We start from the raw sequence: 10,879 nt of genomic DNA, 5'->3' as shown, positions 1-10,879 counted from the left end.
ACCAAGTCATCTTTAGCTCTTTCAATTAGCCTTTTTCTTTCCATCCCTGTTGTCACTGCTCTATTTCACTACCATCTGATCCCCATGAATGAAAATGGCCTTCTGCACCTTGGTATCTTCACCTTGTCATACAAGACCTGATGATGCCACTCTTGCAATGAAAATCCTTTAGTGTCTTATCACCCAAGATAAAATCCAAATGCCTTAATTTGGGTCCTCATCTATTGTGTCAGCCCCATCTGTTGCCACCTCCTTCGCATACCCTAAGCTACTGCCTTGAAATGATTCTCATTGCTTCCAGGGTGAGCCAGGCTCTCTGATGCCCTAGGAGTCCTTGCATTTTTTTCCCTCTGCCTGGAAAGTTTGTTTCCCTCATCTCTAGTTAGATGGGCAATCAGTACTCATCCTTCAAATCCCAAAGTATTTCCACTGAGAGCCTTCTCTGTCTCCCCTAGACAGGCCTCCCTCCTCTTAACTTCTGTACCACTTTGAATATACTGCTGTTTGCACGTCTGCTTCCTCTCTAGATGTGGTCTCCTTGAGGGCAGGACCTTGTTTCTTCATGGTGATCATCTGGCACAGCATTTGGTTATGTTGAGACTCAGACTGATCCAGATAGGATTCTAAACTTACTGGCTGTGTGACCTTGGGCGTGTTACTTAGCTTCTCTGTGCCTCATGTTTCCCTATCTGTAAAATAGTGCTAATAATACCCACTCAGCAGAATTACTGTAAAGACTAAATAGCAAAACTCCTGTGAAGCTTCTGAAATATAGTTGGCACTTAGGATGGACATCATGGCTATATACAGTCATCTATATATATTTGTTTAATGAACTCAGCAGAACTCAGGAAGGATGCTAATAATTATACTGTACACCTACTAGGTGCCAAATACTGTCCTAGAAAGGGTTGTCATTTTCGTGGTCCGAAAGGGAGTCTTAATTGTTGCTCTTTAGGGACACAAATGCACTGAGCCCCCAAACAGTGGGGTCGTGTCGCTCACCTGGGTCTTTGGTAAGGACACAGTGCGACGTCACCCCCGTCCCTCGCTGATCGTAGCGCTAGGGCGAGATCAGGCGCCCTCACCAAACCAGCATTACTTCCGTGTACTCGACTTTGCTTGCTCTGCTCTGGTGGAGAGTGACCGACTCGTGGCCCAGCTGGGCTCGCGACAGGCGGCTTCGCGCCCTTCGACTGAAGTAGCTCCGCCCACCTCGCGCCCGCGGGGGGCGGGGCCTGAGGCGTCGTGCTGTCGTCACTTCCAGTGGCCCCGGAAGCGCGGTTGTCTAACCGGTAGAGTTAGGAAGTCGGAATGGGGCTACGCTCAGCTTAAAGCTTTGGACGGGGGGCCGGCTGGTGCTGCTGTGGCCCGGGCGAGCGGGGAGCGCGGAGCGCGGAGCGGCTTTTGGGACAGTGCGGGCGAGCCCTGGCAGTGTGCTCCTCTCGTGCCAGCGTCGCCCCGCCTCTAGGATAGGACCCGCCCCTGCCCTGCTGCCTGGGACCTGGCGGGCGCTTCTGTCAGGCTGCCCCGCTGCCCTGCATCCGGTCACGAATAGCTGTGAGGAGCGGGTGTGCGGCCTTAGGGACAACTCTCTCCCCGCCAGCGTCTTCGTGACCCTCTCCCAGGCTGTCCGAACACTGACGTGGAACAACCCGTTCTGAACCCTCATGGAGAAGTTTGGGATGAATTTCGGGGGCGGCCCAAGCAAGAAGGACCTGCTGGAGACCATTGAGACCCAGAAGAAGCAGCTCCTCCAGTACCAGGCACGTCTCAAGGATGTAGTCCGCGCCTATAAAAGTCTGCTGAAAGAGAAAGAGGCGCTGGAGGCCAGCATTAAGGTGCTGTCGGTATCCCACGAGGCGGATGTGGGCCTTGCAGGTGTCCAGCCTCAAGGCCTCACCTTTCCTGACTCTGTGGATGACCTATGCTCCACTCACAGCGAGGATAGCACTGGGACCGCCACCAGCTTAGATACTGCGGCCAGTCTCACCAGCACCAAGGGTGAGTTTGGGGTAGAAGATGACAGACTGGCCCGTGGACCACCACCTCTAAAGTCCGAAGAGGCCAGTGGATCGGAGAGCGGCGTTAGCAGTAGTAGTGGGGATGGACCGTCTGGGAGTGGGGAGGTGGACAAACGACTGCACCAGCTGAAGACTCAGTTGGCGACTTTGACCAGCTCTTTGGCTACAGTCACCCAGGAGAAGTCCCGTATGGAAGCTTCTTACCTGGCTGACAAAAAGAAGATGAAACAGGACTTAGATAATGCCAGTAAAAAAGCAGAGGAGGAGAGGGGCCGGCTGGAGGGAGAATTGAAGGGGCTGCAGGAGCAGATAGCAGAAACCAAAGCCCGACTTATCACGCAGCAGCACGATCGGGCCCAAGAGCAGAGTGACCATGCCTTGATGCTGCGTGAGCTCCAGAAGCTGCTGCAGGAGGAGAGGACCCAGCGCCAGGACTTGGAGCTTCGATTGGAAGAGACCCGAGAAGCTCTGGCTGGGCGGGCCTATGCAGCCGGTCAGATGGAAGGGTTTGAATTGCAAACCAAGCAGCTGACCCGTGAGGTAGAGGAGCTGAAAGGTGAGCTGCAGGCTCTTCGAGATGAGAAGAATCGGCCTGACCCCCGGCTGCAGGAGCTTCAGGAAGAGGCCGCCTGCCTTAAAAGCCATTTCCAGGCTCAGCTGCAGCAGGAAATGAGGAAGGTAATCATCTTCATCTCCTTCAAACATTAGTCGTTTAACCTGAAATGGGGAAATATTAGGGCTTTTTTTTCTCTTTTGATAGTTAGAACTAAGTGGCTGCACTGTCAATTTTATTTTTAAATTATTTATTTATTTATTATTTATTTTTGGTTGCATTGGGTCTTTGTTGCTGTGCGCAGGCTTTCTCTAGTTGCGGCCAGTGGGGGCTACTCTTCGTTGCGGTGCGCAGGCTTCTCATTGCGGTGGCTTCTCTTGTTGTGGAGCATGGGCTCTAGGTGCGCGGGCTTCAGTAGTTGTGGCTCACAGGCTTAGTTGCTCCGCGGCATGTGGGATCTTCCCGGACCAGGGCTCGAACCCGTGTCCCCTGCATTGGCAGGCAGGTTCTTAACCACTGTGCCACCAGGGAAGCCCTGCACTGTTGATTTTTGATGCTATTCAAAAACTTTCATTTGTGAGTCCTGGGAAATCCTTTTCTGTGTGGTGTTGACAATATCCACAGAGTGTGCTTCCAATAGGATGTGGAGTTTCTGAGTGTAGGCCAGGTTGGAGCCAGACAGCTCTGAGCATCTGGGCATTGGCATCTTCCCAGCTGTGCTCTGTGAAGCAGTGTAGTGGCGGCTGTGCAGTGAAAGGTGGAGTGTATGCTTGTAGGAATATGCCTATATATAGGTAACAGTGTATTCCTATAGGTAGTGTGGCTGAAGGGGGCAAAGGGAATTTTCTCAGAAGAAATAACCTGTTGTATTGCTTGCAGTCAACATTTGCCTTGTGTGGAAGGGTATGCTATTTTACAGTGCCACCTTTCAGTGTGGGGAGAGATCCAAGTCAATTTTGAACTTCCAGGAATATTGGAAGTGGAAAAGAATGTCATATGGTTAAGAGCACACTTCACATGTGAGGTTGGTGTATGAGAACAGAGAGCAGAAACACTAAAGCCGAACAACAGCAGATCTACAAAGGTTCTTAATGTTGTTTGGTATAATGTGTGTCTGGGAGCAGGTTACAGGAGCTTGGGTTAGCTCCCAAACGAACAGAAAAATTCCCAGTTCCCATTTTTGCCGGGCCACCTCCGTCCCGTAACCCTGTTGCTCCCCTCTCTTGCTTTCTCAAAGTTTGCCATCGGGCCTTGTGGCTTTTCTGGATGCATCTCCACCTGTTCCCTTGTTTTCCAGACAGCCGTCGCCGAAGATCAGCTACGACAGCAATCGCAGTTGGAAGAGCAGAGGGTGGCGGCCCTGGAGAATCAAATATCTGAGGTGTCAGAACTGCTGGGCACCTATGAGAAAGCCAAGCAGAAGGACCAGCTGGCCATCCAGAAGCTGAAGGAGCGCATTCTTCAGCTGGACCTGGAGAACAAGACACTGGCACTAGCGGCCTCTAGCCGGTCCCCTCTGGACAGCCATGGAGAGGAGTCCAGTCTGGATGTCAATGTCCTGAAGGACAAGATGGAGAAGCTGAAGAGGCTGCTTCAGGTTGCGGCCAGGAAGAGCCAGGTGACCTTGGATGTGGAGAAGCTCTGCAACCTGGAGATAATGCCCAGCTCAGAGGCTGCCGACGGGGAGAAGGCCAGTGCGCTCTACTACCAGCAGGAGCTGAAACAGCTGAAGGAGGAGTTTGAGAGGTACAAGATGCGGGCCCAGGTCGTCCTCAAGAGCAAGAACGTCAAAGACGGGAACCTGGGCAAGGAGCTGGAGGAAGCCCGGGAGCAGCTGGCGGAGCTGAAGGAGAAGTACATCTCGCTGCGGCTGTCCTGCGAGGAGCTCGACTGCCAGCACCAGCAGGAGGCTGAGGGCTGGAAGCAGGAGCTGGTCCGGCTGCAGCACATCCACCGGCAGGAACTGGAGCGGAGCCAGCTGGACTTCAGGGACCGCACGCTGAAACTGGAGGAGGAGCTGCACAAGCAGCGGGACCGGGCCCTGGCCGTGCTGGCCGAGAAGGACCTGGAGCTGGAGCAGCTGCGTTCCGTGGCCTTGTCCTCTGGGCTGCCTGGACGCAGAAGCCCTGTGGGCAGTGTGGGCCCCGGGGATCCGGCGGACACATCTGCTCCGGACAGCCTGACCCAAGCCCTGCAGCTAGCTGCGGCCAACGAGCCCACTTTCTTCCTTTACGCCGAGCAGTTGGCCCGTAAGGAGGTGGAGATCACGTCACTGAGGAAGCAGAAGCACAGGCTGGAGGGGGAGGTGCATCAGCTGCAGGATCGGCTGCTGGAGGAGGGGGAGCGGCATCGGGAGGAGGTGGGAGCCCTGCAGAGCCACATTGCAAAGAACATCAGGGACCAGAGTCGGGAGGGAGCCAACCTGGAGTACCTCAAGAACATCATCTACCGCTTCCTGACCTTGCCGGACACCGTGGGCCGCCAGCAGACGCTCACCGCCATCCTCACCATCTTGCACTTCAGTCCGGAGGAGAAACAAGTGATCATGCGGCTCCCAGCCGGTGGTAGTTGGTGGCCTTCTGGCAAGAGATGATGCCATTTTCACTAACTCCTCAATTTTCTGTGCCTCTTCTGTGAGAAGGGGCAGGCTCTGGTTTCTCCTGCCTCTTCTCTTACATTATCATTTATTTCTTCACTGTGTTGACATGGGAGGAATCCTCAATGTGGGTTGGGATTTTCTGCCAAATGCCATTAATGCCATTTTATCCTTGGGCCCTAGAGGTACTAAAAGTGTTGGGACAGCATCTTCTGGTGGTGTGTGTGAGGAGAAGCGGGGGGAGAGGTTAGGACTCAGAGGTGCAAAAGTTGGGGAAGTGAGAGTCTTTTAAAATAAGGTGTTTTTGGTTTTAATATCATACTCCTAGTGCAGAGCTAGGAGTACATATGACTCCAAAGGGAGTTCAGTTAATTTCTAAACATGCACAAGGACCAGCTATTTACTCCATCTCATCAAAATCTTGAATCTGGTCAACTGCTGCCCCAATTCTCTGGGGACAGAAATTCAGGCTGGAGAGGGACCAGGAAGTTTGAAATAGTGACAGATTGTCCCCTACTCCAAACGGCCAAGGAATAGTGAACTTGGGAAGTTCATCTTGGAACTGGGAAGCTTGGAATACTTAGGGCTAGGTATGACCTAATCAATCTGGACAAAACACACCACTTGTGATCATCCTAGAGAGAACCCTGAGCACCAGTTGGATCTTAGGGATATCCTGAGCGACCTGCTTTTGGCCTGGATAGGGTTCTAGACCTCTCACATTTGTCCCTGCCTTAACCTGTCTGCCCAGGGTTGGCCTGAGATTGTGAGTGAATGACTTTGCTAGCTTTCCCTCAATGTTGAACTTCCATTAAGAAAAAAATTCTACCTTCTTACAGAGAGGGGTCTGATCAGGAAGCTCTGATCCTGCCTGGATATAAGGAGTTAGCTCAGAGATTTACACCCTTCCCCCCCAAGCTGTTTCTGCCTTTGTAGGGGCAGGGAAGAGGAAGACGATCTGCTGCAGAGGATCCCAGAAGGATGCTATGACCCTCACAGGAAAATGGTGGGAATTCAGCTGAGGCCGGGCTGGGGTATTTGCTGCTCCGTGGATAGCATTCTGGCTAAATCTCCACGTCCCTGCAGCCAGGGTGTTCATGATTTACTGTCACCAGAGTACTTTGCCCACTCACTTAGGGAGGTCATAGAGTTTCAGTCCGAAAGCGTCGTCTTCCCACACATGTTACTACTAAAGGAGGAGCTCAGAAAAGTTGGGTTCAAACAGTATCACTTCCCTATTCTTTGCTTTCCCCCATCTGCTCTTGCTGGTTGTAAAGATCTTTGGATCCTAAAGACCAGTGCTTTGCCACTGACTGGGCTGATATGTATCTTTCTGTTATTTCATCATAGTAGTCTGTTTTGTGAGGGTTTGGGGGTGCAGAGACTGTGATTAAATGTTCTGATTGGGAGGCTGGGTGACCTGGACTGTTTACAGTAAGCAGACTTAGCGGAACAGAAGTGATGTGTTCAAATGATAATAACGATAACCACGGAATCATTAAACCTGACCAACTTGACCTGTGTGCTTCCTTAATGGTATATATATATATATATATATATTTATATATACACACACACACACACATATATATATATAGAGAGAGAGAGAGACATAAATGGAGTGTGAATGTAAATGGGAAATGAAAAAGATGTAAGAAATATTTCATCATATTAATCCATGAGCTTGAATCTAGGGAGGAATACCTCAATGCTTTAACTGCCTCAATTACAGCCCAAATTTCTTAGCCTGGAATTGTGTATGAGTGTTTGTGTATAGGCAACTACACTGGAAAAAGCCTTCTCGTGGGTTTAGTGGGTGAGATTGAAACTTCCATAATTACTGCTTTAAACTTTATTTTATTTATTTATTTTTAAAAATTAATTTATTTTTGGCTGCGTTGGGTCTTCGTTGCTGTGCACGGGCTTTCTTTAGTTGCGGCGAGCGGGAGCTACTCTTTGTTGTGGTGCGCGGGCTTCTCATTGCGGTGGCTTCTTGTTGCGGAGCACGGGCTCTAGGCGCGTGGGCTTCAGTAGTTGTGACACATGGGCTTAGTTGCTCTGTGGCATGTGGGACCTTCCCGGACCAGGGCTCGAACCCATGTGCCCTGCATTGGCAGGCAGGTTCTTAACCACTGCGCCACCAGGGAAGCCCTGCTTTAAACTTTAGAAGTAATCTGCTTATGAATGCTTTATTATACTTCAAACCAGGATTCATAGTATCCTGGAAAAGTTTCTCAGGATATCAAGCTAAACTAAATGATGATGATGCTCATGATGGTGGTGGTGGTGGTGGTGGTGGTTATCATCTCTTAATTTTCTTACCTGATCCCATTAAATGTAGGATATACTATGATTGTTGTTATTCCTAGGTGGTTTTGGACAGAATAGAAAGATCCATAGTCACAGCTGCTTTCCTAGGACTAATAATTCTGTGCTTTTGACTTTTGAGGCGATATTAAACGAGCAAAGAAGCAAGGCAGTTTCACATTAATAATTTTAAGTGTTGATATACATAAGGCTGCGCGAATGCGCCCAACTGAAAGGAAAAGACTTGGTCCCTTCCTACCCTTAAGGACACAAGTTCCTTGTCTTCCCTCCCCTTTCCCCCAGATAAGTTTTCCAGTTATTTGACTGGTATTCCTGTTCTAGATACTCTGAGAAAGGAAAGGGAGAGAGAAAGAATTTAGATGAGACACAAAGAAAAAAATTTATAGTTTATTACAAGATATTGAATATCTTGAATATAGTTCCCTGTGCTATAGAGCAGGACCTTGTTGTTTATTTTATATATAGTAGTTTGTATCTGCTAATCCCAAACTGTTAATTTATCCCTCGCCCCCTTCCCCTTTGGTAATCATAAGTTTGTTTTCTGTGTCTGTGAGTCTGTTTCTGTTTTGTAAATAAGTTCATTTGTATCATTTTTTCGATTTTACATATAAGTGATACCATATTTGTTTTTCTCTGACTTCACTTAGTATGATAATCTCTAGGTCCATGCATGTTGCTACAAATGGCATTAATTTCATTCTTTTTTATGGCTAAGTAGTAGTCCATTATATATATATATACACCACATCTTCTTTATCCATTCATCTGTCAGTGGACATTTAGGTTGTTTCCATGTCTTGGCTATCATAAATAGTGCTGCAGTGAACATTGGGGTACATGTATCTTTTCAAATTACAGTTTTCTCTAGGTATATGCCCAGGTGTGGGATTGCTGGATCATATGGCAACTCTATTTTTAGTTTTTTGAGGAACCTCCATACTGTTCTTAATAGTGGCTATGCCAATTTACATTCCCACCAACAGTGTATGAGGGTTCCCTTTTCTCCACACCCTCTCCAGCCTTTATTATTTGTAGACTTTTTGATGATGGCCATTCTGACTGGTGTGAGGTGATACCTCACTGTAGTTTTTATTTGCATTTTTCTAAATAATTAGCAATGTTGAATATCTTTTCATGTACCTATTGGCCATCTGTATGTCTTTTTTGGAGAAATGTCTATTCAGGTCTTCTGACCATATTTTGATTGGGTTGTTTGTTTTTTGTTATTGAGTTATATGAGCTGTCTGTATATTTTGGAAATTAAGCCGTTTGTTGCATTGTTTGCAAATATTTTCTCCCAGTCCATAGGTTGTCTTTTTGTTTCTTATATGGTTTCCTTTGCTGTGAAAAAGCTTATAAGTTTGATTAGGACCCATTTGTTTATTTTTGTTTTTATTTCTGTTGCCTTGGGATACTGACCTAAGAAAACATTGCTGCGATTTATGCCAGAGAATGTTTTGCCTATGTTCTCTTCTAGGAGTTTTGTGGTGTCATGTCTTATATTTAAGTCTTTAAGCCACTTTTTACTTTTGTGTTTGGTGAGAGGGTATGTTCTAACTTCATTGATTTACATGTGGCTGTCCAGCTTTCCCAGCACCACTTGCTGAAGAGACTGTCTTTTCTCCATTGTATATTCTTGCCTCCTTTGTCAAAGATTAATTGACCGTAGGTGCGTGGGTTTCTGGGCTCTCTATTATGTTCCACTGATCCATATGTCTGTTTTTGTGCCAGTACCTCTCTGTTTTGATTACCGCAGCTTTATAGTATTGTCTGAAGTCTGGGAGGGTTATGCTTCCAGCTTTGTTCTTTTTCCTCAGGATTGCTTTGGCAATTCTGGGTCTTTTGTGGTTCCATATAAATTTTAGGATTATTTAGAACTGGGATCATTTTAACTAAATGAGAGGAGGATATCAGCTCTTACTATACTGTGTTCCAATAATAACCTCCAGTAAAGCTGGGGAAACAGCTTTGGGAATTGGAAATAGAACTGTAATGAATTGGTCACCTTACCCAACCTTCAACCACCTCTACTCTCTCCCCTCCACTCTCTTCCTCTACCTCCCCCAGGCAGCCTGGCTTACTCGGATTGATGATTTTTGGAGCAAGGAACTAGATTCAGACATTTTGGGCTAAAATCTCAGTCCAATCTCCTGACAACTGTATAACCTTGATTAATTACTTAACCTCTCTGAATTTAATTTTCTTATAATGGGAATAATGATACCTATTTCAGGGTTATATTCTCAGGTTATAAAGAAATTAAGTACAGAAAGAATCAGCACAGTATCTGAAACAAAGTAGGTGCTAAACCACATTAGTTTTTTTCCCCAAGAATTGGCAGAATTGGAAGTTAGACTGAGCTTTTCTTGATTTCTTAGCCACAAATATTTCCATAAACAAAAGGAAAAATGACTGTCTTTTATCAAGTGCTTGCTCTGAAGCTGACTGCGTTATTTTACTTAATCCTCACAGCAGTCTTGTGAAACATATCTATTTTGCAACTGAGGAAATGGAGGCTTGGCAGGATGAATTGCCCAAGGCCCAGAGCCAGGGATGGTAGAACCTGGATTCAAACCCATTTATCTGAACCGAGCGGCCCAGCTCTTTCTGCCATCTATGCCGCCAGAGGGCAACGTGGAATCCTGAGGACGTGGTGCTTGCCCAGGAGTTCAGGCGGCTGTGTTTCTGGCCTGGGCTGGGGAGGAAGGAGTCCTTGTCCAGGTGGTCCTCTCTTCAGTGGCAACAAACTGCCTTATAATTTCTCTGAAGCCTCATTTCTTCGTAACAGCAGAAAAACAGCAGAGCTCTTTCACACTGAAAGTTCTGAAAAGGACTCGTTGTTACTGCTCAGTTTTATGTGAGTTTGAGCAGTAACAGCCTGTTTTTTCCTGGGACCTGGATCTCTGAATAACCTAAATATCAAAGCTTCTGACAAACCCACAGGTCAGGGAACCCAGAAAAGTGAAGGTCACCTGCAAGCCAGTGACCCTCATGGGTAAACCCTGTCCGTTGACTTCAGCAAGGAGACCATCTCTGGTTCAGTGTAAATTTGTCCATCCCTATGGGCTGCCGCTGAGGGACCACACTGTCTTTCTTATTTGAGAGAATGAATCTGAAGGCTGATACCACTTTACTTGAACATGAGTTTTTTAATGCAAATCACATGCAAATTTTTTATTAGCTGAGGCTGTGCTGTCCGTACAGTCAAAATATTTTGGGGGTTAATATTTAGAGTAGGGTCTATTGTCTTTCCTTTAGTTCAACAGCTATCAGGTTTTAAAAATGAAGCCTCAGCCTGGGGAATTTCATGCCCCTTTGGGTGGATATCTTTGCTCTGGCATCCTGTATAGTCCACTGGGATATCTGCCCAACTTGGAG

At 47.4% G+C, this 10,879-nt stretch overlaps 1 protein-coding gene across 1 annotated transcript; it reads left to right on the top strand.

Annotated features, from left to right (window-relative positions):
• Positions 1–1,300: 1,300 nt before the first annotated feature.
• Positions 1,301–5,990, top strand: GCC1 (GRIP and coiled-coil domain containing 1). The gene is made up of 2 exons (XM_029232908.1): positions 1,301–2,702; positions 3,875–5,990. Exons 1-2 carry the CDS (start codon positions 1,671–1,673, stop codon positions 5,168–5,170), a joined length of 2,328 nt encoding a protein of 775 aa, XP_029088741.1. The 5' UTR covers positions 1,301–1,670; the 3' UTR covers positions 5,171–5,990.
• The last annotated feature ends 4,889 nt before the right edge of the window (positions 5,991–10,879 follow it).

The sequence above is a fragment of the Monodon monoceros genome, unplaced genomic scaffold (assembly GCF_005190385.1).
Source record: "Monodon monoceros isolate NGI ecotype Baffin Bay Population unplaced genomic scaffold, NGI_Narwhal_1 Super_Scaffold_2, whole genome shotgun sequence".
NCBI lineage: Eukaryota > Metazoa > Chordata > Mammalia > Artiodactyla > Monodontidae > Monodon > Monodon monoceros.
The sequence above is the reverse complement of the archived record's forward strand: the minus strand, read 5'-3'. Positions and strand labels throughout refer to the sequence as shown.

Bases quoted from the DNA above. Each gene is read 5' to 3' on its own strand.
- GCC1 (XM_029232908.1), top strand. From the start codon at position 1,671: ATGGAGAAGTTTGGGATGAATTTCGGGGGCGGCCCAAGCAAGAAGGAC. The intron at 2,703-3,874 runs GTAATCATCTTC...CTTGTTTTCCAG, and splicing joins TGCAGCAGGAAATGAGGAAG to ACAGCCGTCGCCGAAGATCA.